At 48.4% G+C, this 26,883-nt stretch overlaps 1 protein-coding gene across 37 annotated transcripts in view; it reads right to left on the reverse strand.

The window, feature by feature from the left end:
- Camkii (Calcium/calmodulin-dependent protein kinase II) overlaps nucleotides 1-26,883 on the reverse strand; it is a 113,753-nt gene that overhangs the window by 34,087 nt on the left and 52,783 nt on the right. For 22 of the 37 annotated variants that reach the window (XM_076817254.1, XM_076817253.1, XM_076817257.1 and 19 more), the window contains exons 4-11: nucleotides 22,574-22,628; nucleotides 21,472-21,610; nucleotides 21,028-21,130; nucleotides 18,662-18,840; nucleotides 17,470-17,592; nucleotides 17,286-17,369; nucleotides 11,819-11,879; nucleotides 1,472-1,561 (exon numbers count right to left, since the gene is read on the reverse strand). In XM_076817254.1, the coding sequence (XP_076673369.1) occupies nucleotides 1,472-1,561; nucleotides 11,819-11,879; nucleotides 17,286-17,369; nucleotides 17,470-17,592; nucleotides 18,662-18,840; nucleotides 21,028-21,130; nucleotides 21,472-21,610; nucleotides 22,574-22,628 (834 nt within the window). The remainder of the gene's footprint in view (nucleotides 1-1,471; nucleotides 1,562-11,818; nucleotides 11,880-17,285; nucleotides 17,370-17,469; nucleotides 17,593-18,661; nucleotides 18,841-21,027; nucleotides 21,131-21,471; nucleotides 21,611-22,573; nucleotides 22,629-26,883) is intronic. The other 15 variants (XM_076817256.1, XM_076817260.1, XM_076817268.1 and 12 more) reach the window with 3 other exon arrangements.

A 26,883-nucleotide genomic window follows, 5' to 3' on the forward strand; every position in this document is an offset into this window, starting at 1 on the left:
TGACACTGTGTCGATGAACGGTTTGGAACAGCAGATCGCAAAGGGTGCGTGAATCGACGAACCTTCGTGACAGGTTTTGCGAACATATATCGGTAATCGGGGCACAGGTGTACGCAAGTATATAAGGCGGATCGTGGCTAGAAGGGTCGACAGGTTGAAGGGGCAAAGCAACGAGGGGGATATACTTAACTACTCGAGCTATTGTCCAACGATCGATTTGCACGTGAGCAGGAGCACTATCTCTCTAATAATAGGCCGATATGCGCGCGCAAGTCTATGCTCGTGATTTCGTTACGTACGAGGGACCAAGGGGAGGGTTCATCGATGTCGAAGAATCATCTTCCTCGCGACGTAAAAGTGGGGAGAGGGATTTATCTTGTAATCGACTGATCCAGGAGCTAAAGTCTACTTCTCTATACCGGTTCGTTGGATCCTGCATTGATCGAGGGACAGGATCGATTGCTGGTATCGTCGTTTCCCAGAGTGTCCAAGAGGGGCAGTTAAAGGGGGTGCAATTCCGTGGAATATTAATTATTTTAATGGCAAGTTTCAATCGGATCTGTCGTGGGTTCCATGGTCGATGGAACATCCCAGGCGACTTAAACTCGATAATCCGTCCGCTGTAACCCGACTCGCCGAGTGAGAAGTGAAAGGAACGTTTTGGACTACCTCGTCTTCTCTGGTAAAAGGGGGCGGCTGTTCTGTGCGGTAGGCGGGCGACAGCGTGACAGAAATCCAGTTACAGCCGCGTTACGGGCACAAGTATAGAACGTGAATTGAGCTTCAATCCATACGTAGATCTCGCTGCGAAATTAACCGTCCCAGTTGGGCGGTCTCGAGCAATTAGCGAGCCTCAGGCTCGGTTTCGTCGCGTGTACGGGGAACGTGTGCTGAATCGAGAGCAGACACCTCGAGTAATCGGTGCTCTCGTTGCAACTCCGACGTGGACTTTACGTTCCAGGTTGCAAGGAGTATGCACCGTCACACGGTCGCGTCGCGTCCCAGCTAACGCGAGTTTAAACACACCTCGAGCCTACTGAACCGTAATGTCAATCCTTTCGATAAGTATCCCTAGCCTGTGCGGAAAACGCCCAAGGGCGTGCAGAGAGCGCGGTGAGCGCCGCTTGCACCCAGTGTCCCGCACGCGGCGTAGGGTACAAACTTCGAAAGGGTTATTGCTCAAATATTTCGATACTAATCGTAGGCGTAGTTCAAACTCCGTCAAAAGCCACTGGGATCGCCTCGAATTAGCCACAAGTTTCGCGTAAACCCGATGGAAAGCAACGACAGAACGCTCCGCGCTCGTTCTCTCGGTGCGGAGAAAGGGTCCCAAAAACACACGGGCTATTAGTAGGTGCACATTCTCGGACGACCTCCGTGCCCGGAGGGTCGTCCCCCCATGGGGAACTGAGGACGCGCAAAGAGGAGCTAGAAGAACATCTAGAGTGACAACAGGATGGGTGTGTCCTACCTTTCACGTCATCGTCCTCGATCGTCGTGCTGCTGTCGGTCGATTCCTTCACCTGAGAGCCATCGCCCTTCTTCGTCATGATGCTCCGACCTGGAGCACGCAGAGCGTTTCAGTAAATCGGCGTAGAGCATTGACGGTTGAGAGATAGAGAAATAGAAAGAGGTAGACGTAGATAAAAAGACAGAGACAGAGTCAGAGAGAGAGATAGAGAGAGAAAGAGAGAGAGATAGAGAGAGAACAAAAGTAACTCAGCAAGACAAAGACAGAAGAGTAAGTTGGCAGAAGGGAAGACGGACGGACGGTTAGAGAGAGCAGGGCGAGTGGACAGCACACGGAACGCACAGGGTGGGCCAAAGGACAGATTGGAGGAAGGATAAACCAGAATATCGAGACGATAGAATCGCTATTAGAGATCCTTTCGCTGAAGATACTTCGGGTATAGCGATCAAGATAGAGACGCGTGCGTTCGAGGATTGCAAGGATCGTCGAAAGAAGAACGGTAGATAGGTGGTGTCCTTCAGAGGTTCGAATAACTCGAGGACCGCGCCGATGCTGGGCTTGACTCAAGAAAGACGGGGCTACCAATTGATCGAAAGTGGAGGGTCCTCGGGTATATAGCACGACACCGGGGCGGAAGCAAGGACGCCGTTAAATACGCCCGACGACTCCTTCCGCCACTTCTTTTCAGCTACGCGTCCTCGCGGCAGCGAATTATTCATGAGCGGAGCGGTACCCGCTAGCTGCAGCGCGGCGGAGACTCCACCGTTCCCGCGGGATAGAGCGCGAAGGGGGTGGAAAGACAGTAAACGTTGGATGAAACTGGAACGAAGTTCGGGAACAATGGCAGAAAATGAACCCGGGCAACCACCTTTCCTCCATTCTTTCCTCACAAAGGACGCTCCAGTCCTCGCTGATTATGAAACAGATTGGCGGAGAATCGAAGAATAGCGCACAACAGTTACCGCCTTAACGGCGCAAGGGAAGAATGGAGGAAGGGCGCCACAGGAAGGGTGAACGAGCCTCCGAGGACTCCTTCCGAACACTGGAAATTCTCTGGAACAAAAACACTCGCGGAGAAGCCTCGCACGGGTCGCATCTCGATCGCCGAATATTAGAGACACCAGGTTTAAGTCTAACAACGGAGACAGTGGAAATCGTGGACGGGATCGACGTAGCGAGTGAAAGGTCCAAAAGACTTTTCATTCTATTGCCTTCCATTCCGTCGCAATAAATTATTAAACTCAGAGGTCTGGAAGCTTCAATGCACACTGCAGAGCAGTGTTTCCCTACCTTTTTGAATCGCGATCCCCTTTTATAATAATCAAATAAACTGCGACCCCCTCTCCCTCGTACAATGTAAGGTAAATTTAATAAGCTAAAGAAAACACATTAAAAATAAGGTATTTCAGAATATAATTCCACCTTAATAATATTACAAAAAAAAACCGTAGCTTCCCCCCAGAGAACTCTTCGCGACTCACAGGTTGGGAATCACTGCTGTAGGTACTAAAATTTGAGAAATCCCTGCAACCGCTGCGTCGATCCAGTAAGTCCATCGATCACGAAGATCCCGGATGATCCCATCCTCCGCAGGGAATATCCAAAGGGAAACAGCAACTTAGGTAGAACAGAATACTTCATCGCGGTTCCTTCAGGGATCGGATAAAGGGACGGTGCGCAGAACAATTTCGAGTCCGACGACTCTGGATCTCCGTTGACAGAGCGGAGTTACCAACCAATTAGACCCGCTCTCCCCACAAAGGAGGCTATCGAAGGGGTCTGCGGAGGACGGCCACGGGATTTGGGATGGAGAGTTAGACAGGCGGGGAGGTAGGAGGAGAGGGATCGCAAGGGAATCCAACACTCCCATTTAGTGCATGTGTTCTGCATGCGAGACAATCGTGATCGATCGATCCGAGCAACTCTGCCGATGCTCTCAAGACGACGTATCGGTGCCAGGAGGGAGAATGGTCCTCTTGTCTTTACCTTGTGATGGCTCCTCTCGAGAGCTCGGCTTCGTTCCGTGCCAGAAGCGTCAGTCAAGTATCGCGAAAAGAAACTATCGCTCTAACTGCATGCAGAGGCTGCGCGCGTGTTGTTCAAGGGGAGGCGGGGTGTGCGGGGAGGAAGTGTTGTCGCGAGGGTGCAGTGTGCGGCGAACCAGGGGCCGGGCCCCTGGTCGTTTGCTAGTGCGCAAAAAGCCACCCCATCGACAGTTATCCCTAGGGGTTAATGTAGAAGGGTAGATAACGGGACCAAGTGCTACTGTTGATTGAGTAGATTCCACTTACGTTTTAAATATAATTCAAGTCTGTATATATTCTTGGCGACGTGGGGGTGAGCTTCTATGAACTTAAGAAGACTCAAGAGTGTGGGGTATATTGGAGATGCTTCCAGGAGAGTGTGTTCGTTTTGGTTGGGGAGCAGTTGTACAATAAATAACGCTAAGTAGTTTCCATATTTAAGGTAGGTTCTCGATTCTATCCAACCTTAGTGGATGTACTTTGTAGTACCTTACACCCATCTTTGTACATCCCCATGGGTTGAACTCGCTCGAATTATATCCTCCAGAAGATCGAAACTAAATATTCCAAGCCCCTAGCTCATAGCAACCCCCTCTGCACAGTAGTATCTCCACAGTTCCCCGGCGATGTTACTTTCTCAGGCCCGATACGCGGAGGAATAGCAAGCTCCGTTATAATTAAAGAGAAGGTGACCATCAACGTCCAAAATTCATTTTAATCATCGACTTGGAAACGGAGCTGGCAAGCACGGGACCCCAGAAACCTTTGGACACCCCTGTACCCTCGTCTTTGGTATCAGAAGACTGACGCTGCCGCGTTGGATGATAGAATGGAGATGCAGGGTGCGCCAGGAGACGCATATCGGCCAGGTGGTGTTCCACGGAGAGAAGCTTCCCCTGAGAGGGGGTTGAACGAAAAATTGAATTACACAGCTGCCCCGGGGGCGGCGTAATTATTGTCACAGCAATATCAGGCCTCAAAGGAGGCGAATCGACTTTCGACGGGGATGGGGTTGAATAATTTACCGCGGGAAAAGCAGAGCGGGAGCGGGATGGAAAGGCGCTCGGTTTCGACGTATAAATACGGGAGCGAAATTCCTCCCCGAGGTACAATATCCGTGTGCTTTGGGGGGGTGGTGAGCTAGGCAAGGAGCTCGTCGCGCTTTTATGCGCCCCCGCGTATTCGTGTCTCGTTCCATCGCGCGAAAAGCACCCCTACGCGGCGAGGCAACGCGCAGCGATGGTGCAAAGAATATTTCAATGCGAATTTCAATACACGGGCACTTGAACGCTCTTGCTCCAGAAATCTCCATTACTTTCGGGGGCCGAAGAAGGAAAAGAATATTGCAGCTGGCTCCTTTGGAACGATGTCTCTTTTCAACGCGGAGGGGGTAGAAACAGAAGAACTGTCTTAAACAAATCCCCGGTGACGGAGATACGTATACTGACCTGCTGGGGTTGTTTTCGGGGGTGTGGCTGAATGGGAAGTTAGGCTACAAGAGCTTAGCCTCTCCTAAAGAGAAGAAACGCGGATGAACACCGTCTGGGGTGCAAGAGGTGAGTAATCGTTGCCTCGACACTAGGGAATCCCAAGGATGGCGTGAAAGAGTACCGGGGACATCGGTGTTGAGCGCGAACGGCCCCTTTCAACATGCTGCCGCTCGTCGCGCGTCTGTATCTGCATTCCCTGCGAGCCGTGCGATAAGAAATGCGAGCAACGCGGATAGACAGCCGAGGACCAGGCGTAAAATGAAATAAATAAGCGAGACGGAAAGCGCAGGCATGCTAAATGCGGCGCGGTACGATTATTCGCGAGTGTTCCCGTCTAGAGCTCGGCACTCGACTTCGACGTCCATTATTCCAATCTTTTATAATATTCACCCTAATCAATAAAACTATTTAAATTCTGATACTTCTAGTCCCCAGATAAATCTTTCTGTAACATTCGCATTGTCGTTGCTCGAAATAACTGGCGGAACGTTTATCTAAAGCTACAACATTCTATCTGCATTGTGCCTGTAATGGGTGGCGAAGCTAGGAAGCTGATGATTTTACTTACAATTACAAAAGTGGCAAGCTCCTCGAGTAATACTGTGATTCAAGCTTATCTGAACTCAGATCCGCGGAGTATAAAGCCTCCCGCACTCCTGCCCGCGATAGCTAGCGGCAGGGGAGGAGCGCAGGAGTGTGGGAATTGAAGGTTGAACAGCCTTGACCCAATTGTTCCGAGCAACGCGACAGTAGGCTCGACTCTAGACGGAACACAGTCGAATAGATCGGCCGCTGATCGATCCCAGCGTGTAAGTCGGGCTTGTTACGTGTGCGGCGCCGTGTGCAAGCGTGGCTTATCGTTTTATCGCCCAAACACATCCTCTATCGGCTCAAGAGCGTCGCAAGATACAGAGATTGTAGGGTTGCCCTTGCACCTCCGACCCACTTCGCGTGTCTTGTCAAAGAAATCAGTCACAGTACGTACCAAGATGGAGAAACAGATTGAGAGTAAGTGGATAGAGAGAAAGAGAGACGGGGAGTGATAGAGAGGCAGGCGAGAGTTATCGATCTCGTTGGATCGCGCTCCCTCGGCAGGGGAGGAACCCGGCGAACGCGTCGCCTCGGGATTCATGGATCCTCGGTTTCTCCACGCTCGACTCATGAATTCCCCTTTTTACACAGCCAGATTTATGGACTCGCTCTCGGTTTATATTTATTCATACGATACATACGCGTCTGTAAATATAAGCGCGTCTCCGCGCATAAATCCCGGCGGCATTCAGGAGCCCCCGTGCACGAATCCAGATTTATGAGTTCGATGAGTTCCGAGAAAGCTCCCCGCTCCCTCCCGCGAGGATTCCATCCGGAGGATCCCGCGGGGCGGACGATCGCGCGAGAGTTACTCGCCTAGGAGTCACAACCGACACGCGGATCGTTACGTGTAACGGAAGCTCCAAAGCCGATGCCGATTCATGGCACTTTCCACTCCTAGGCACTAGAGTCTCGCGACACCGCTTCGTTAACGAACGACTACGTCCCCTGGCGATTGGCATTTGCTTATTTCCGCTACGCCATCTGGTGGCGAAAATTAGAGCAGTCTAATCGGGTTAGTTGTCACCTGTTATTGGCAGTATTGGGACTTTCGACTGTTCGATGATCGATTTTGTAAAATTTAACAGACTGTTTAATGTCAAAAACGTTATTGGAATATTTCAACACTTCTGTGACATCAGTCCTGTAACGCGATTCACCCGATTACAGAGCTTACTTTAGTAGATGGCGCTCTCAGAATATTTCCCAATAGGAGCGACGGTTAGATCTCGGTTTGTGTGAATACGTTAGAAAATTGAAGTTCAGAGGCTTGTTTGGCTTCCGTCGGTTATCCGGCATTTAACACCGCCGAGGTGATCTTCAACGATGCACGAGGTCGAGATATAATATGCAGAACGCTCGGTATTAGCTGGGAGTAAATTTCGGGGGTGATTCTGCGCGAGAAAATAAGACGAAGATGAAGAGTAACGAAATTGCGGTGGAGGCTTTGTTTTTCAGCTATCAACGATTAAAACCTGAATCAGGGGCGCCTGGAGTAGGGCAACCCAGCGGTCAGCGACGCGCATTGCGCGGGTCAGCGAGGCCACGTACAACGACCGCTGATGTGCGATCAGGTTGACAAAAATTTAATCTTCGTTTTCGTCTCACTTTTGCAGCGAATCCTCCCTTATTGTACTACGACCTTGACCCCACCTTGAGAAAACTAGGATGAAGAGGTTCGTACGATCCCGTCGAAATGATTCAGGCGATGACTCCAAAAGCAACAGATTCGAGTGGAACGAATGGTAATTAGCTGATGTGGATGCACGAACGAACGAAGGAACGATTCGATGGCTGATAAGCAGACAGATTCTAGGATAGATGTTCAAAAATGAACAGATTCTGTTTCACCTCCTGTATGCTGTTCTGTTCGCGTCGCTGTAGTTCCCTGCCTCGGTTCACCGTCCATTTCGTCGAGCAGACGGACGCTGAATTAATTGCGCTCGCGAAGACAAGTGGAAGATAACGTCCACGCGAGAAAAAAGGAAAAGAAACGGGGTGATGCTAGGCTCTGGCGAGCCGAGTGGCTTCGCGAGATCGAGAGCGCGGCTTACGGTGATGAGATAAATTTAATTAAACTTCGACAGGGCGATAGGTTTCGCGCCAGCGCGGGAAACAAAGCGAACAGGCCGATTCCGGGCTACAAAGTTTCCAAGTTAATTATACGTCGGTTGCCGTCCAAGTAATGAACGAAAGGAAAGAAAACGAACGATCGGGAGGCTGTCTTTCTCCTCGTTAATTGAAACAAATTGCCAGGCAACAAGCTGACGAAAGTCGGGCGATCTCGGGGGCCGTTTCCGCGGCGATACTTCTCGCGGAAATTGTAGCGCGATAATGAAAGTATCTGATGGTTCCTAGGGATAGCGTAATTTCCATCAGAAGCTGGAAAAACTTTCCTGCCGTTCCTCTTTTTCCATTTCTCCTCTAGGAAAACCCTTTACCGCAGAAAACCCTCGGCAACATTGCGCCGAGGTATCGATCTTTTGGGTAAACGGTGGAGCAGGGAAGTATTTGAATTTCAGTGTGCAAGAAAGGGGGGAGAAGAAATGGAAACGTGTGCAAGAAATGGAAAATATCGGCACCTTTTCCTGCTCTACGTAGAACGTTACCTTCCACATTTCACCCGAAAGTTGCTCCCCTCGACCTAACAATCCCTCACGACCAAAGAACGCCCGCTAGAATATTGAAATCTTTCGAATCGCATCGATTTTAAGCGCACCGTAGTCGAGATCCTCAGATCAACTTCGTGCGACCGTAGCGCTACGGTCGCGCGACGCTGTACCTGATTCCCTAAGTCAACTGTGAAGTGTATCCGACGATGTGTCTTTCCGCTGTCTTTTCACTGTCCGTTCACTGTCGTTTCAAAGAATTACACTAACTTTTGTAATGGGCGAAGAAACAAACGGGTCAATAGCAAAAAGGGGTACACAGAGGTTAGGTTCGCAAACAAATATTTATGAATCGAATACGCGAGTGTCTTATTCAGCGTCTACGGATGCAAGACGCCTATCTACTAGATTAAAAACGGGATTTCACAGTACTACCGGGAAATCTGATCACTTACCACGCCTGGTATCTGATCGTGCAATATACTGCCACTATTTTTCGCTTACATCGCAAGAACGACTAACCCATCAATTCTGCGCCACTGGTAGGACGACAAAACGCGTGGGATACGTCCCAATAACCGAGACTTAATTTCTGTATTCGTAATGAAACTTTTATGAGAGTATTACCATTGAATTGGAAAGGATTTGCCAGTGGAGACGAGTGGACGTCTGCATTGCAGTCCCAGAAGGCTTGAATTCACCGAAACCGCCATTTTCAGACAGGATAATAGCCTAAATATAATACGACACGTGGTATCTAAATCTGAACGCGTTTGCTGTACCAAATCCACGCACTGTGTCAAAATAATTCGTTCCGTACTATTCCGCGATCGCGCTGATAGACTACGTTCACTCGTTCCCTTTCCTCTATGGTGGTGCGCCGTGGAGTTGCGCAGAGAATCATAACACTGACCTCTCGAGGGCGCGGATCGAAGCGACAGATCGATGGCGCGTCGGTTTATCGGTAATGGAAGATCGACGAGTGTATTATCATGTGCTGTGCCTTCGTTATCAGACAATGGTATTTGGGACTTCTATCTCATTTTCTTTAGATTAATTGTGAAGATATCATTCGAATTATGTGCAACAGAAAATAATCGGAATATGGTCGTGTTTGGGCTCATTTTCATCGGGGAGGAACAGGCAATTCGTTGGTAATACTCTTATGAAGATTTAATAAAGAATATAGAAATTTGAATTTAAATTTGCAGTGAGTAATTAAATATACCCTGTGCTTTATTGGAAGTAGATCGTGGGCTATTCGCTGCTGCTCTTCGAGACTTTTACATAATATATCCCGTTTATTATTATTTATCCACAGTGGACATCAGATTCGAGGGTCCATTTAATTTCTGCTAATCGTTAGAATGTAAACTTCCATTCTCCCCATTTGTTTGATCACGAGCAGATACAAGTAGGCATTCATATAACCGGGTCATACTGTACAGACGATCTAAGGGGATGCCTTTGTGCTGTTTGGAACTCTCCTGTGTACAAGATGCAGATGCACAAATACAGAGATTGTAATATTGTTTGTCGAGCATCCAGCACAGGTGGCGGTCCTGTGCAGGGACACGGGTCGCGTAGAAATATTCATACTCGGTATTTTGGAACGCTAGTGTTCGTTATGTGAAAATGCAAGAAAAAAATCTTAGTAATGTCTGTACCACGGGCAGAGAGCGAATACCGTCCGAATTCTCCAGAGATTTCGCAAATCGAGTAACTGATCGGACTGCAACGTGATCTCATGTGTCGTTCCAAAATGTGCGACATGAATTGCAGAGAAAGTGAGAGACAGAGAATAAGAAAAAGTGGGGCACCGAGGTGTTTCGTATTTCGCTGATGTCTCCTGGAGGGAACAAGGCACTGCGGAGTGGTCAGCGATATTAAACACAGAATAATCATTCGTAGGCGGTTCTCGCTAGTGGACCGAAGAGTACATACGGAGAGGCAGGCACCGATCTACCACCGAACAAACGGAAACGGAAGAAATTGAGTCGTTTCGTTCCGGATAACGTAGCAGAGTCCTTGCAGGATATGAGGTGCGAGCGAAATGCATCGACTATGAGGCACATATGTAGGTACACGGGTTTGTGAACGACTATCATGACACTTCGTTTGGTACGCAGAGCTAGCGAGGGTGAAATCGTTTGAGCGACATTAGAAATCACTGACTAGAACAAGATCACAGAGGCTTCGAGGAATCTCAGTTGTACACGCGCGCGCTTCGACAAGCAATACCCTCAACTACCAATCAAACCCAGTACCACACAATCCCGACGAAATATTATCGATCTTGTCACTTGAGGACTATGCGATTCCCTCTGAGCGTTTAGAGGGTTCGGGTCCTTGCTCTATCGAAGCGACAACCCACACCTCGACTACGTTTTATAAGGGAGGAAAAGGAAATTTGAAATAAGAGGGACATCGAGTTAACATACCCCGTTGCTAACGCTTTACAGTTAGAAAGAAGATGAGTCGCTTTCTCCGGCTCTCCCGATGCTGTTGTTTACGTTGACGACGCCTAACGGAGTTACACTTAAGAACGAGTAACTGGCTAATAATGATCCTCGTGGCTCTTGCCCACGGGTTTTTATAGCGAATCTGATGCGTTTAATCGAGGGAAGGAGTTTGTTTTTCGCCGACTTGTGATAGAAAGAATCTGACGACCGATATCGGTGACACTGTGACCGCAGACTTGCCGAATCGCTGAGGCTTCGGCCACAGTGCACGGATATCAGTGCCCCCGAGGGCTGTAATCGGCCAATGAGATCGGTTGCACTCAGATGCGTTTGAAAAGACTCCGCTCTCTTGGCGAAGCAAGCGATCGAGGAACGTAAAGCGACAGAAGGCGGACGTTACAATCGATTCCTTAATTAAAATCATTTCACGTAGATTTCACCTCGCTGCTCAGATCTACGGTCGGGGATCGACGAAAGGGGCTCCAACTGATTAGGGGTGGTCGAGCAGGAATGATCGCGAGTGCTTCATTTCGTGGCCCTATGGATTAAACTCGGCCGCCTGGCGACTGGCTCCACTATTCCACGAAAAGAAATTTCGACCGCTCGATGTGCCCGATTAAATTCGACAATCAACCCTCCGCGAAGAAGCCTCGAGGGGAGCGACCGAGACGAAGCTTCCGTACCGAGGAGATTCGATTACGCGGCAGCGTAAAGTTCCGTGAGCGCCCGCCATGGCCGAAGAGTCGCGAGGGACGAGAACAGAGGGAGGGTCCCGCTACCACCCTCTCGACTTGCCCGCCGAGGGCCGCGGTAACGTCTTAATAAGCGGAATGAACGCTGCGTGCACGGCCACGTCGTGAAGCACCTCTCGCGAAGAGCAAAGGGGCTGGCGAACAGAGGTCCTCTCCGTGTAACGGCGGGTTGGGGTGGGTGGTCGACAGCGGCTGGCGCTTACAAGACGGGCGAAGAAACGGGGCCGGGTTTATGGGTTATGAATCCGGGGACGCGAAGAGGCAGAGTAGAGACGGCGGAGATACAGAGATACAGAGAAACAGAGGCAGAAAGTGGTGAAGAGAGAAAGAGAGACGGGGGGACGTGAAATTTAATAGGGGGTATAAAAGTACTGTCTGTCGTGGTCCATGAAGCGCTGAAGAGGGCCGCAGGTACTTACCCTGTGCATCATACTTACTGGTAAAGTTCCTCGTCGCCAACATGGTCGTCAGAATAACGCCCTGCGGACAGAAAACGGTCCACGATTATTCTTCCGCGTTAATTGAGACTGGGGGGGCGGATCGTCTACCGGGGGGTGGTAGGTTGAGAAGGTAGTTTCCCGGCAAGTCGTTTCGAGGACAGAAATGAATTTCATGGGAATGATCATTCACTCGAGACTCGCGCGACCCAGTCTCCGCGATAATTCATCCCTTTTTCCGCTCCCTACCCTCTCTAACCTCCCGCACCCGACAAATTCTCCGCCACAGTCGGCACAAAATTGTCTCCGCGACCGCCCCTCTATAACAGCGATTTCTATCAGATGCGATTTATGGCGGAGGGACTGGCCTTGAACAGCAAAATCGATTTCGCCCCGACTATAGCAGAGGGCCGCGAAGCATCGCGAGCGAGCTCGTGGCAATTCGAAAAAAAAAGGCGAACGAGATAGGCAAGCCACCCTCTTTTTTTTTTTATTTGCTGCAGAGTGCCGACAGCGCAATAATGCCCGTGTAACGGGCTAAGCACCGCGTCTGTAATTAACTGGACCTTCGATCGCGCCGACCCCGGGGCCTCCGCTGGAAAGCCGTGGCAACTCGTTTAGCTGCAATTTTATTTACATCCGCGATGGCCAATTTCGAGGGAGCTTCTTCCCCAGGGTAGCTCGCGTTCCTTCGGCGATAAAACCCGGTGTAAAATTTCGACTTCGGTCGACTCCTCTGGCTGGTACGAGGCGGCAAGCAATCGAGCGTCGTTCGGTTCGTTCACGAGGCCTCGAGTCGCTTCCGGTTGCTCGTATTAACGTTATTGCACCGTGAACTTTAGACTTTGGACTGGCGAGGCGGATCGTCGCCACCTCTCTTTCCACCGATCATTTCTCACGATCCGAGAGTGCTATTTCACGAGTGCTTTCGTGGGGGCAGACTTTCCGTCGCGAATTTGTATTTTCACCGCCTTTTATCCGAATTAGAAACGATCCTACTACGTCGAGTCGTTCGTTGACGCGACAGAACGTAGGTAGGTATCTACATTTTACGAGCGACTTGGAATAATCTGAGAAACGATACGTGTTATCGAACTAGGAAGCCTGGAAGTATTTTTAAAGCACGTCGTACTTGTTAAAATTTTTACCGTTCTCATTCTTTATTATAATTCTGTTGCTATTGTAATCTACTTTCTTCTACTTTTCCTAGTCTTAGATTCTTCACTGTGTCCTTTAACTATAAATCTTATTTTATCTGCGAGTGTTGGGCTTCGTAAGAGCGGGGATAGGTGATACTTCGCCTGTTCTACGCTTCGTTTTCTATTTCGAAGTGTCATAATGTCACAGTTGCTATTTCGTGGGGTAATTACACGACGGCGGGAGCGCGTGTAAGGGTGGTTCGTCGGGGAAGTCGGTAGCGAGGGGCACGGGGAAACAAATACGTGTAACTGGCAATGCAAACAGAGCTAATAACGGGGGGAAACGTGGACGCAACTTTCGGGCTGGAGTATCGGGGAAATGTTTACGACAAATATTTGCCAGCAGAACAATCGATCTCGATTGGTGGCGGGCGCGGGACGGCGGCTGGCTTTCCCGCGTCACCATGCGCGCGCAACGTGTTTGAATTACGAATATTTAAATGCCGTTCGACGCCCTCTTATGGTTGTAACGGAGACCGTTCCTTCTCCTCCTCCTCCGCTACGTTCAATATTCATGTCGTACACTTGTACTCCTGGCATTTTTCCGAGGGCCCCGCGCAGCATTTATTATATTCGGTTGGGAAGCAGTCTGAGTCGTAAACGAGTCGACGTGGCGGGCTGGAGCGGGCCTCGAGTGTCCGAGCTAGTCAAACTAATCAATTGAAAGTAATTTAAAATGGAGATGCCTCGTATAGCCCCTGAGCAACCTCTCGATTCCCCTCTCTTTATCTTTCTTTTTAGCCACTTGACCCAACAATGAAAACGCGCCACCATTTACGGCTGTGGAATGTATATTTATTACCACACATGGGTAGACACCATTTGCTAGCAGAAAATCGAAATGATACCATTTAGAAAATAGGATATTAGTTAATTTTATAAGGATTAATAATGCAGACTACAGAGAACGAATTTTACCACGCGCCATTTTTCTGGCGAAGCAATTTTTGGCTATTTGCAATTCTGTCGCGCGAACAAGATTTATCGAAGAGGCACCACGCACAGCTTTGCTTACTGAAGGGCATCGAGAGCGTCAAAGCAACTTTTTCACCGTGTAAAACGAAAATATAGCGAGCGCTGTTTGAATGTTTCGAAGATCGCGCAGGTTACCAGCGAGCGTTACTTTGTTGCTCGAGTATCGAGGGAGCGGGAAAGCAAAGCGCGCGTGGAATGGGATATTTTTCCTCTTTCACCCGCGAAGCTTCAAATTTCACGAGCGCTACAGAGTGCCCCTTAATGATCCACGGTCGAATGGTAGACTTTATCGCGCATCGTTCTCTGTATCGGTGCGCTGCCACGCCCGCACTCGCGATTAAAATGGAAGCGATTAAAAGTTCGTCGATTAAATAATCGAGGGCCATGAAAGGGCAAGTGTATACCTCGGGAATGGTCGTTTCCTTCTGCCTGCACAACACGAGTTTCTTCTTCAACGCCCTCATGCTTCGCTTTCCTTGGCCCTTCTCGCGTCCTAGCTGAATTTCCTCGCTGAGTTCTCAGTAAACAACAGAGTTTTCAGAACACCGAACGCGTTTATGCCTAGCAAACCTGCTTGCTGAACAACTGTTTCTCGTTATCCGCTAGTCAAACACTTAATGCGTTATAGCGTGTATCACAGATAAGCTCCCAATTTCTGTTGCGAACAATCTAGCAGCCTCGTGCCACGATACTGCATTGTTCATTAATGTTCCCAGACGTTCCACACCTGTTCCATTAAACTGTGACAAGGGATATTTGAGAGATACCAGATTCTATAGAGAACATCCCCCGCGTGACTCACCCTCCCGACACGAAAGAATTAAATGGGATCGCACGCAAGCAGGCAGTCCTCTAATTTCTGTGCCCCATATCTGGCCCCGCTCGATTCTCATCGCCGTTCCATTAAACGGAATTAGCCCCGACGAGTCACGAGAAACTCTGCCCGGACCGCCGGCATTGGAAAGCTACCTGACTCTATGGAAAACTTCCCCCATACGACTGGAACCCCTAAAAGGGGTCGCGCGAGCCGGTCACCTTCTTCAAGGGGCACGGCGCTCGAGTGCTAATTACATTCGGGCTTAATGGAACGATCGCGTGATTGCAAGCTCGCCGAACGCTTCTCCCCCTTCGATTGCTTTCAGGCAGCATCGATCAGGCCTGGACAAACCAAAAAGAATCTATTTACGAGGACGACGGGCCACGGTATTTCTGCGAATGCCATTGTAGCTCCTGCGAACCCTAGCTGCTGGGCTTACTTAATCACTGCCAGCTGGAAGACAAATATAAGGAGCATGCCTGCTCAATTGATTTTCAAAGTCATGTCTCTGGAAAATGAAGCTTCGTAGAAGAGTCATTCTATCATTCTGATTTATTTGGAGCCATGGAATCTTCCCCCGTCTCACTTCTGCCACGATTTACGGCCCACGGTGTATGTGGCTTGAATGGTTACGAGCCCCGGATAATCGATACCGTCATCTTCTGCAGGAATCGGGTGTATTTATCGAGCCACCGCTGGCTCGATCCCCAGGGTGCGATCCAGCTTTTACGCGAATTGAAATCGCAGATTCGCGTGCGATACGGAAATTTCCTCGCGGCGAGAGGGGGCACGTCGACATGGAAATTTAATAGTTAATAGGAGACTGGGGGACAGCTGGTTAATGAGGTACGCGTGTCGCTGCGGAATTATAAATTATAATTTCTGTAGGCCTCGCTTGTCGGACGTCACGAACGGTCCCGTCGCACGCGTAGAACGCGGGGAATTCTCTTCGCGGCACGCGCAGCTGATTGTTAAACTTTTTTTGTCATGAGTACAGCAGTTGGACCCTGTCTGTTTTCATGAATTCATCTCGAGATTTCAATGATACTTGGCTCCCAAGACTTCCACAGGTGTTTGCTCAGTGAATGCGGTTCTAGGAAAAATGAAACTTTGAATTCGACTTTCATCTGGAGATTTTCAACACTGGACCCTCCGGTTTTAATATACCATAGTACGCGGTGCGCGGTAATTGTGTACGAGATTTCAGGCAAATTGACGAGCCACGTCTCTCGCAGTCCTGGTCGCGAGCGTTCTATGGTAACTACTTGGGAAGAGGGTTTGTGTACTGTTTTCAGAGATTTCCAGCTCGTATTCCACCCAACCCTGCTACCCTTCGGCAAGTTCATCCGCCGAGGCCGCGACTACGAAACCGGAGACCCCAATATTAACAAAGAGCCTCTGTCACGAGGATCGACCGAATGTCATAGACGTTTCGCAATCAACGCGAGTTTCGCGCGGCGGTGTAAGACGAGACTTTTCACGGACGAGGAGAGCGTAATCGCCGGGAGCACACACACACACGTATCCCAGGCTCGATTCAACTGGTGACACGCGCGATTCCGGCAGCAATTCGAGCGACTGAGCTCGGCACGGCAGTCGCAATTGCAACAGGCGTCGAAGAGAGCCGGCTAAGGGTAGGGGAGCGAGAAATCCACGAATTCCCAATCAAAGACGATGCCACGCTGACTTTGCCACCTCCAATTGCACAAGCTGTATCGTCGGCCAAGGCGACTGCCTCTGCTCGAGGTAAAACGGAAGTGAAAGGAGAGGGGATCAATGTCTTTTACGGATCGGACCAATGCCGCTCGAGCTCTCGCGATTATTCCATTTTTTCTATTTAATACCTTCCACTTGACCCGAATGATTGGCAATAGAATTTAGCACTCAGTAGTAACGTAATAGCAAGCTTATAACGAGGCAACTATGAAAGTAGAAACCTAAATTAATAAAATGATAATAATAAAGAGAATTCATTCCTTCGTCGTTTAGCTCTTTCAATTTCCTTCAAAGGATCGCCATAATTCGCTTGTCTTAAATAATATTTTACTAGTTAATATTCTACGGATAAAGACTACCGGCCTCGTTTCACTTTCGTTGCACACTCGAATTTCGAGCTCCAGCCCCAGAAGACCCCCGTGGTCAGGGGGCGGATGATTAAACGTTGAACAGCAGTTCGCCCCCTTCCGATGGGTCTGACACAGCTACAGATGATTTAACGGGCCGGCGCACCTTAACACTCGACGTCTCGAATCGAAACTCCCGCGTAACTAGTTACACGGCCGCGCAGGTAGTTTCTGCTACAACGTCGTCGGCGTGCTCGCTCGCGCGTCTGAATTCTATTAATTGGGAAACTCGCGGCCCCGTATCCGCCCTCTAATTACTCGTCCACTCGGCGCTGGATCGCTTAATTAAATTCCAACAGCGGCTGGGGAGAAGAGAGAGCGTAGGTGGGACTCACCTTTAATTTGCGCCTTGCGTTGAATTTCTTCAGACACTCCACGGTCTCTTGTCTGTGGACGACGGATGCGACACGCTCGCGTTGCTGTAACACGCAAAGAAAGAGGAGCAACGTCAGCACCTATACAAGTTGTTTCTCCAACTCCCTCTATTTCTTGCCACTGATCCAAGGTGGAGGTACTTACGCAGATCCATGGGTGCTTGAGTGCCTCGCTGGCGGTGATCCTTTTGCTGGGATTCACCGTCAGCATCTGATTGATGAGATTCTTGGCCTCTGGCGTGACGGTGTCCCATTCTGGGCCTGGGTACTGTGGAACAAACGGGGAAACGGGTTTACATATTGTTTATAGCGAATGCACGGTTCCTGTGCTCCATATTCCCGATGACTCCGGCCCGACTTCTTTGCAGCCGCTTTCCAGCTGCAAGCCTCGGCCGTTTTGCAGGACATCCGATCGCTTTCGTCGGCACTATGGCTGGCTTTATCACTGATCTGAGGTCAGACTGACACTGTGTAGTTACGGGGGATGTGTCGAACGATGGGGGAGTGGATTATTGCATTTATTCTAAGGGAAGCTTTTGTTTAGAGCTCCTGGAGTCGAAGATAAGCTGCACACTACGGGAGACTTCGAGAACCGTTGTACAATATCCGTCAATTAGGGTAGGGTAGGGCTAAAAGTCCCGAATTCAATTGGTTTAATAAATATTTGTTGATTTGAAAAGAGGCTTTTACTTATTTAGTTTAATATTACACGGAAAGACATTAGGGACTTTCTAACTTAAGCAATGAACTTTTTGCGCCTTACGTGGGGCAAGAAGTCCATTTTGCATTGACCAACATTTTGTGGTATAACTCAACAGAAAATAACAGTATCAAGAAACGAACTTCGTGAGCGTAAAGCACAATAGTTATAGTTTATACAAAATAACACCAGATATCTCTAGATTGTTAGTACTAAATTTTACATAGATTTATACGAGACACGGGACTCTCAGCCCGACTCTACCCTACATCTCGGATTACTAGAGATGGGGGAACATTGTTTACTCTAGCAGGAGAGGTTCCACTGTGAGATTGAATCCTTTTTAAAGGCCATGTGAACTTTTAAAAACGGAAGCACATGTGTTTATTCAAAAGGAACGCGATTACATTTCTTGAAACGTATTATCCTTTTCCTTTCAAATTTAAGGATAAACAATCTTCCCTCCCCATTAACTATCTACATAATGTTCCGCGGCGGCAATGTTATTCCGGTGGACTTTCAATGAACAGGGTGAAGTCGAGTGGATCGAATTTGAATATTTCAACGAAGAATAACAAGGTGAATTTCCACCCAAGAAATCAGGGGTGGAGGCGCGTATGAGTGGGGTGGTTCTTACGTCGTACGATCCCGTCTTGATCTGCGCGTAGAGTCGATGCTGGTCCTCGTCCCAAAACGGCGGGTAACCGACCAGGAGGATGTAAAGGATGACACCGCACGCCCAAATGTCCACGGGCTTGCCGTACGGCTCTTTCTTCAGGACTTCCGGGCTGAGGTAACCAGGCGTCCCAGCGAAACCTTTTTTTTCATCCACCATTACGATTCAGTCTCGCCCAGGAGCAATAAAATTGTTATTTCGCGACGAACACAGTGCACAGAAGCGTCCACTTGCATCGGGGCACCAAACATTGTCGGACACGAAAGAAACTAGCTTTCCTAATAACCAATTCTTAATACAAACGCTGTACAATTTTTTTTTAATGCATACGTAGTGAAAATAATTGTTGCAAAAAATTCTGACTTTGAGTGAGACTCTCAGAATATAATATCGACAAGCGAAGCACTTGTTAAGCGTTTAAACACAAAAGTTGAAAAATTTTCCGAGGGGCTCAAATATGAATTTTGATAAACAGCAAGGTGATGTTATGAATGCTTCAGTGTGCCACGGTATCGATTAAAATACCGAAGGGAGAAAGTACACGAGCCCTAAATAGCTACTAAATACTTTTTGTGTGACGACGTTGGATGCCCAAATTGTATATTTAAAGCTAACGACGCCTCTGAAATTTGGGTAGCGCGCGGATCTGGCCAATTGCTGAAAGCGACGAGTAAAGGAGGAACATTTGCCGCGCAGTTCGTATCCATACTAAAGGAAACTTCTTTCCTCCGTGCCTGACTGTAGACGGTGATATCGCGCAACTTCCAGCTACCGAACTTCGCCGTCGTACAGTTAAGAGTTGCCGAGTATGCAGCATTTACCATACAGAAACTTGGAATTCCCAGCAGCTGCCTGTATTCGCCGAAGATGGATTCCGTTGGACGATGGAGAGGGAGCCGCGAGTCCCCGACGCGTAACAGTGTCACCTCGTCAATGGAATTTCCAGCTATCGGCTTTTCCAGAACGGAAACGAACGTCGCGCCGTCTCAACTGGCTGTTTGATACCCGGCGAAGCGCAGAAATCAACGAGCACTGACCCGGGCGATGAAGAATCGAAACCACTGATTTACCGCACTCCAGTTTAAATATTCAACAAACCCGAGAATATTCCGTAAACTTCTATCGCAGACTGAACCATCGAACGAACTCGATTATTCTTAAGAAAAGAGAGAGGCCCAGGGTGCATGGACCGCTGGAGCAAGGGAGTATAGGTATACCTGTGCCTGGGTTCCTGCATTCAAAAACAGATTCGACCAGGTGCTTTGATCGCGACCGCGCAACAATGCAGGAAAATTCCCGGAGCGGTGAAAATCTGTGCACGCTGGAATCCATTTCGCCGCGAGAAATTCGCGGCAAGTTTTCCAATAGCTCGGGGAAACTTGCTCAGAGTTGCCGGCGTGGAAACAAAACGGGAGCAGACGGTCGAAAGCAAGAGGGTGGAGGGGGCGCTTCAGCCAGACGTGTACGTACGAACGTGCCCCGTCTACGCGCAGGATGTGGGGCGAGGGTTTAAACGGAGGGACAAGGGGCGCCGGGGGCAAAGGCGGGATCGTTAAATGAATGAAAATGTCGGCGGTCGAATTTAAATCGCGGCTGCCTGGGAACTGGAGACAGAAAGGGTGCACGTCGGTGGATGCGACGGAAAGATTACACACGGCTGGTAAAAATTTATTTCCCCGCCGCCCCTCCGTCGCGGAAATTTAAACCGGCTCGGGGCAGAACCATCCACCCTTAATTTCTTACGTACATCTGCCCGCCCGACTCTCCGAGCGTGTAACTCGCGGCAATTTACATTCGATCCGAACTGTAATTGGAACTTTCGTTTCCAGCAGCTCCGAGCATTGAGATCGTTTGATCTTGACGTTTTCTGTAGAAAGAATGCATTAGTGGATCGATGATAATATAACACCTAAGGTGCGGAGGGGCGAAGCAAATGTTTGTTTCCGAAACTCGTGGCTTACAGCAATTTTTCATAGATTCAAGGTGTAATCAAAGAGGTAGTGGATCAATTCATTTTTGTTGGATAAGGGTGTAGGTTTATTTTTAAATTTAATTTCTTCATAAGAATGTAATTTTTATTTTAAAAAAATGTATATTTATAAATCAATTCATTAAATTAATTATTTAACTGAAATTAAATTGCCCTCCAATAATTAAATTAATCGAAATATTTGTAATAATCCATTAATCAAAATTGCTATATCCAATTCGTATTAGATACATCTTATAAATTCCATTAACCCCGAATAAATAAATTAATCAAAATTAAGGGCAACAAAAGGAGAACATTTAGGGGTTCTCCATGACTTTCACCATGATGGACTCACCGAACCATGCCTGTGCTTCGCCCTGCACCTCGATCGCCAACCCAAAGTCCGCTAATTTCACAGCCGCGCCTTTCGCCTTACTAGCTAGGAGCAGATTTTCGGGCTGCAACAGGAGCAAGGCAGAATTTTAATACCTTCTAAGTTTCTGTCTAGAAGTATTCTCGATTTTCCGCATATTTTACGCGGTGTTGTTTAATCGCCCTGTTTTTTATCCCTCTGTGTTATGTATCCTTGTAACGATATTTCGGAACTGGCAAGTGGCGAAAATGAATAATACATTCAGTGGACTGCAAAATCACGGAGTTTGAATTAAGAGCGAATTTCAACGCGGGATCTGTCGAATTTGGAATTGCATCAAATGCTTCCTTCGATTATTTATCCGCGTAGAAGGCGCGATCTCGAGACGATTAACGATTTATCCCCCTTTATGGCCGGTCTACGTACTTTCAGGTCCCTGTGCACAACTCCATTATGGTGGCAGTGGTGGACGCTCTCCAGGATTTGTTGGATACAGTGCGAGGCGTCCGCTTCGCTGTAGAACTCTCGCGCGACAATGTCCTCGAACAGTTCCCCGCCAGTTACACTGGAAACCAGGGGCCAGAACTTTCGTAAACGTTCAATTTTCGGGGGAGTACGCTCGGGCGTCGGAAATCGCTGAGTTATACTACTGCGAGGGAGTAGAGTGGCGGGGGTAGTGGCTCTGCGAATTGACTTCGCGCAGTCACTTCATTTCATTCTCAATACAGCCACGAAGGATTGGAAACGATTAAGTTCATAAAGGAAACAAATTTCTAAAGAATGGACCCGCTAAGAAAATACAAAATAATAAGAATCGTAATTCTGTATCAACCTTTGCCCCATTTAACACTTTGTCTTGTAATTGTACTCCTATACACCTCAGAATAAAATTCTATATTGCATTCTGTACTCTATATTCAATAAAATTCGAGTATTTTTCAAGAATTAGTGAAAGGAACGTACGAAACACACGAAGAAAGCTTTAACCACCAGGCGAACGGTATATCGCGAGCTCGCAATTAATCGCAACGATAAAAGTAGACCTATGGCGAGGAGTCGCCACGGAATATCGATGCCCAGAACCACGTGGGCTCGTTAACATGCAAATTATGCCTGATTAAAATTCACGAGGACGGACCGTTCGAATAATCACCCAGTGACTGGTACAAATTAACAATTACCTCGCAAGATCACAGGGCGGTGGGAAAGGGTGGTGGGAGAGAAAATACCGGGGAAGTTGGTCGTCGATCATTGGTGAGTAATTAAATTATATATGTGTATAAATTATGATTCGTTAACGAAACGTCCCGGTAATATTCACGAGTACTGTTGGAACGAAGCTTGATAACGCGATTTCATCGCTTAATTTACGAACTTTCGATTCACGATCCTTGGTTCATTACGTACTCCTTGATTTGGGAATTTTTTCAACCCGTCTGGGATTTTTTCCAACTCGTTCACTCGTGAACTTTTCGACGCCACGTTATCGACCAGGCAACGATTAAATACACCCTCCTCAGCTACTTACAGGTCAAATACGAGGTAATGGTAGTTCTCCTCTTGTATGCTGTCGTGTAATCTCACTGTAACAAAAAGAGGACGGAAGAATTAGTGCTTAAGACAGAACAGAATATTTGAGAAACGTTTCAAGTTCTTTTCAAACGTCTCTTTCGTGAAGCCAGTAACGAATTCTCGGGGAGAGCAAAGCTCGGGGCATTCCCAAGTACCCGCGAGCTTTTCCAGCCCCTCTGCGCGACAATGCAGAGGGGAAACAATGTTGCAACGACGATTGAAGACGCGGAGGGAAAATTGTCGCGGTATCGCGCAAACGATCCTCATGGTCGTTGAACAAATTGCAGCGGCGCGGCGGCCGCGTCGCGGCGCATACGAACGACGCCATTAGGGATCCAGATTTTTTCCCTGTCCTAGCTGCGCAGCTGAGGACCAATTAGTTCCTCGGGCCACCGGAGCAGCCATTTTTCTTTGGTCAACCACTAGCGAGGTCGACTTTCGAATTTGCAATACTTCCTTCGCTGTCCAGGTAACTCGAAGCTTTTGCATAGCACCTGGCCTACTGTCCACTTCTTCCAAATTGAAATTCAAACCCTTCAAAATTCACCTAACGCTTCCGAAAAATTCATTGTGCATATTTACGGTATATGGTTTTCGTTCTCACGGAGAGAAATGAAGTTTGGGAGGGTAAGCTGATATTCTAGCGTTTATTCACACGCTTGTAGAGAACATAAAATTTTCTGGGATCGTCGGCGACCTCACAGCGTCGGTCTAGGGTTAAATAGATCAGGCCTTTCCAAGCTATCGTTTCTGTCGACATCGTTTCGCTTAACTAGACCCGAGCAAGTATTCCAGCACACTGGGATAATATGTTCCATGTTTTCTATAATATATTTATCATAGTAGGAATCCGAAGGCAGGTGAATGTTAGAATTTACCAAGTCCTAGGTAAATCCTAGCATTTACCGATTCGGAGCAGCGAGACTCCGAAATGTCTTATAAAATATTTGAAACTGGAACACTTCTCGTCCCAGGTTGGCAAAGTCTTCTGGAACATTTCGAAGTTTTACCGCCTCGTAGCGGTAAATTTTAGGATTTATCTTTAATTTCTAAGATTTACTTTGTTTATAATTTATCTTCGAATTTTTACACTAACATATCGACGCGAGACCACGCGAAAATCAAGTTTGCAGGGTCTGCAAGTCCCTCGGCGTGAGAACACGCCCACGCCAGGTGCAGTGCCAACGTTGCACAGATTTTACGACCTACACATGTTCCAGTCACTATACACCGTGAGCTCGAAAGCTTCTCGAATGGGAGTCGCGATTGAGACGTCGAAGAGGAGGAAGTAATTTTGAACGGACGCCAGATAGTATCGTGGAATTATTCAAGCCTTCGGGGGCAATATCCCCGAAAACGCGAGCGGAGGTAGATCGATACGGGGAATGGCCGGGTATCATTTGCATCCGCGACAGTTCCCTCGATCACGGCGTTCATTAAGGTCAACGAAGAGACGTTCCTCGCGATACAATCCGCACGATCCGGTCGAATGGGCCTTAATTAATGTCAAGTGAGACCGCGGGAAATCAACGTCGCCGAGACGTCCTCGTGTCTTTTGAGCAAACAACAAATCCACTGGATTAGATACAACACTGTCAGCGCGCAAATCCCCCAAGTATATTCAACTAATTCCGAATAAAAGAAATCAACGGTCTCCCTTGGAAGATTTTAACTACCCTTTGACGCCAGCTTCAGCCCCTCAAAGTGTATCACACCAGTCGCTTAATTTAATCGTCATCAACCCTCATCATCTAAAATCCTATTTTTTTTCAAACAGGGATTGCTTTTGATTAATAACTCGAGAAAGCTCGACATTTAAAGTGGGTGCAAGTGGACCCTACATCCCCCCAAGCGAGGGTCATCCTATTCGATTGCGTGGCGTGCGAGATGAGAAATTATTCGAAAGTTCCCATTGAGAAATGGCGAGGTTCCCATTCGCCCACGCGGCGAATCTATCGACCGAGGGCTTATTACTGCTGGCCTCTCGCACCAGTGGCCCAGGAAAGAGCGTTTTGTTGCTGGAGCCTCGATAGCATCCCATCGCGTGCCATGACAAGCGATAGCTCATAGGCGGGCGGAAAAATTGCACGATCCGAAACGCGGTCTCTCTAGCCGATAAAAATTCCCATAATAACGCTCGTTCTGCCCTCTGATCTCCGACTGGCTCCCTCTTGATCCTTATTGGATCGCTGGAGGGTATCAAAGGGAGCGGGAGGATAGGATGCCCTCCCACGTCTTCTCCTTTTGATCGGTTTGAGGATCATTTGAAAAGGATGAAGGAGCATAGAGGAGGGGCAGAGGTATCTGCTCTTTCTCTGTGAGTCGGGTGTCTCGTTCCTCCGGATATCTCCTCCATTTTCATTAAATTCTTCCGGCTTCCACGGCCGTCCTCTTCCAGGCGACCCTCCAGCTTCTCCCTCGAAAACGCGTGTACAGTGGGTGGAAATAATGCTCAGCGCGCATTCTTCCTAAACGGAGGTGTGCGAAGTTGTTTTATGCCTGTTCTTTGATTTTTGGAGGAAAACCGTGTGCACGATGGGTGTACGAGCAGTTGAATGCTTTATACATTCGAGTGGTTAATGATTGAAGATTAAACCCCCACCTAAATATCAAATTGTACATGTTACTTGTCACTGCTATTACTTCCTGAGAGCCACGAGCTAATATAGAAGCTTATTTTCAGAAGAATTGAACGGAGTAATGGGTGAAAATAAGAAGTGAAAAGTGTAGAGAAATTGTTCCTAAATGCTTGATTGTTGGCTTTAACGCTTAGCACGAGGTAAAAGGAATCTACATCTGGCTTCTAACGTTCGTGGAGCAGTGGGAGCGTGGATCTTGGCTGGCAGAAAGAGAAACGAGAGTAAGCGGCGCGTGTATCGATCCTGGAAGCCACACCTCGACGCAGCGCGACGCGGGGTTACGCGCTTTCGCGATTATGCTTCCAGCCCCCCCGCGACTCTTCCACCGGGGATGCAACTTGGAAAGAAACTTGGGCTAACGATCCGCGATTCTGCAATAACCGCAAGCACCCTCCACTTCTCTCCGCGGGTCTAAAAGAATCGAACGACGAAGATGGAGGTGCACCATCTTGCTTTGGATGGCCGTTCCCGGCGGGGCATCGCGGGGCTCGATCGAGGAAGATCGAGTGGAAGACGAGCGAGAGGGTGGAGGCGAGGGGAAACGAAAGGAAGAAAGCAGCTGCGGTGACAGAGAAGTGGAAGCGGTGTGAGAAACGGTGGGCTCGAGGAGGATCGATAGGTATCACTTGTTGACTGGAACAGACGCGGGCGAACGGTGCACGCCATCATGGAAACGGGCCGCGGAAGAGGACACGGTAATTCATTGGTCACGTCCAGCCGACGGATAGAGCCGTACGATGAATAAAAGAAACCCTGGGCCCTTATGAATTATGGAACCGTCTGCATCGATTTGACAAACCCCGCAACTTCTGTCGACGACGCCGCGAGGCGGCGACTTCTAATTCGCCCTAACACCCTTACAGATCCTGGGCTTGGAAATAACCCTTCGAGTGGACACCAGCTGGAGAAGCTTTGAGGAGTCTCTGAAAATGGAGGAAGTCCGTTCACCACTATCAGCGAGTCTCGGGAATCTTGTTCGCGTAACGAAGTCTTTTTGGATAATTGACGAGTCCTTGTGGAGAATACTGTAAGTGGCAAAATTAAAAGAAAATTTACTGAGAAATATTACAGGGTTTTTCTGCAAGTATTCTTCAATTGTTTGAGAGCCCTCTGAGACAGGAAACTACTTAGTCAACGACGAAGACACGAGCCGCCATATTCGAGTTTTTCCCAGTTCCCGTGAAATTCAAGCGAGCTAGGAGACGCGAACAAGCTCGAGGAATATTTTAAGAGGGGAACGATGTCCCGCGCCCGTCGTTTTACTTCGACGCAGAGGTACGAGCAGCCGATCCGTCAAGGTGAGAATGGAAATGCGACCGGGGGAAGGGTTTTGGAGGGTGGACGGATAGGGGATGGTGGCACGCGGAAAAGTGGATGCGCGGAGTATTGATCTACGGTCTTTCGACCCTCGAGAGATTCTAAGATGCTAGACGAGATGACGGCGATCGCTGAAAAGAGGAACGTGGCCTGGTAAAAGGATAGACAACCTATGGACGACTGACTTGCCCCTTTCTTCCCTCTTCGGGCACGGATTCCACGGGAAGAGAGGGTCTTAAAACCTTCCGAGCATCTCTAGCGAACTTTCCAGGACGAGTCTAATCGAAGAAGCGTCGAAACTATTCGGGAG

The sequence above is a fragment of the Andrena cerasifolii genome, chromosome 7, assembly GCF_050908995.1.
Source record: "Andrena cerasifolii isolate SP2316 chromosome 7, iyAndCera1_principal, whole genome shotgun sequence".
NCBI lineage: Eukaryota > Metazoa > Arthropoda > Insecta > Hymenoptera > Andrenidae > Andrena > Andrena cerasifolii.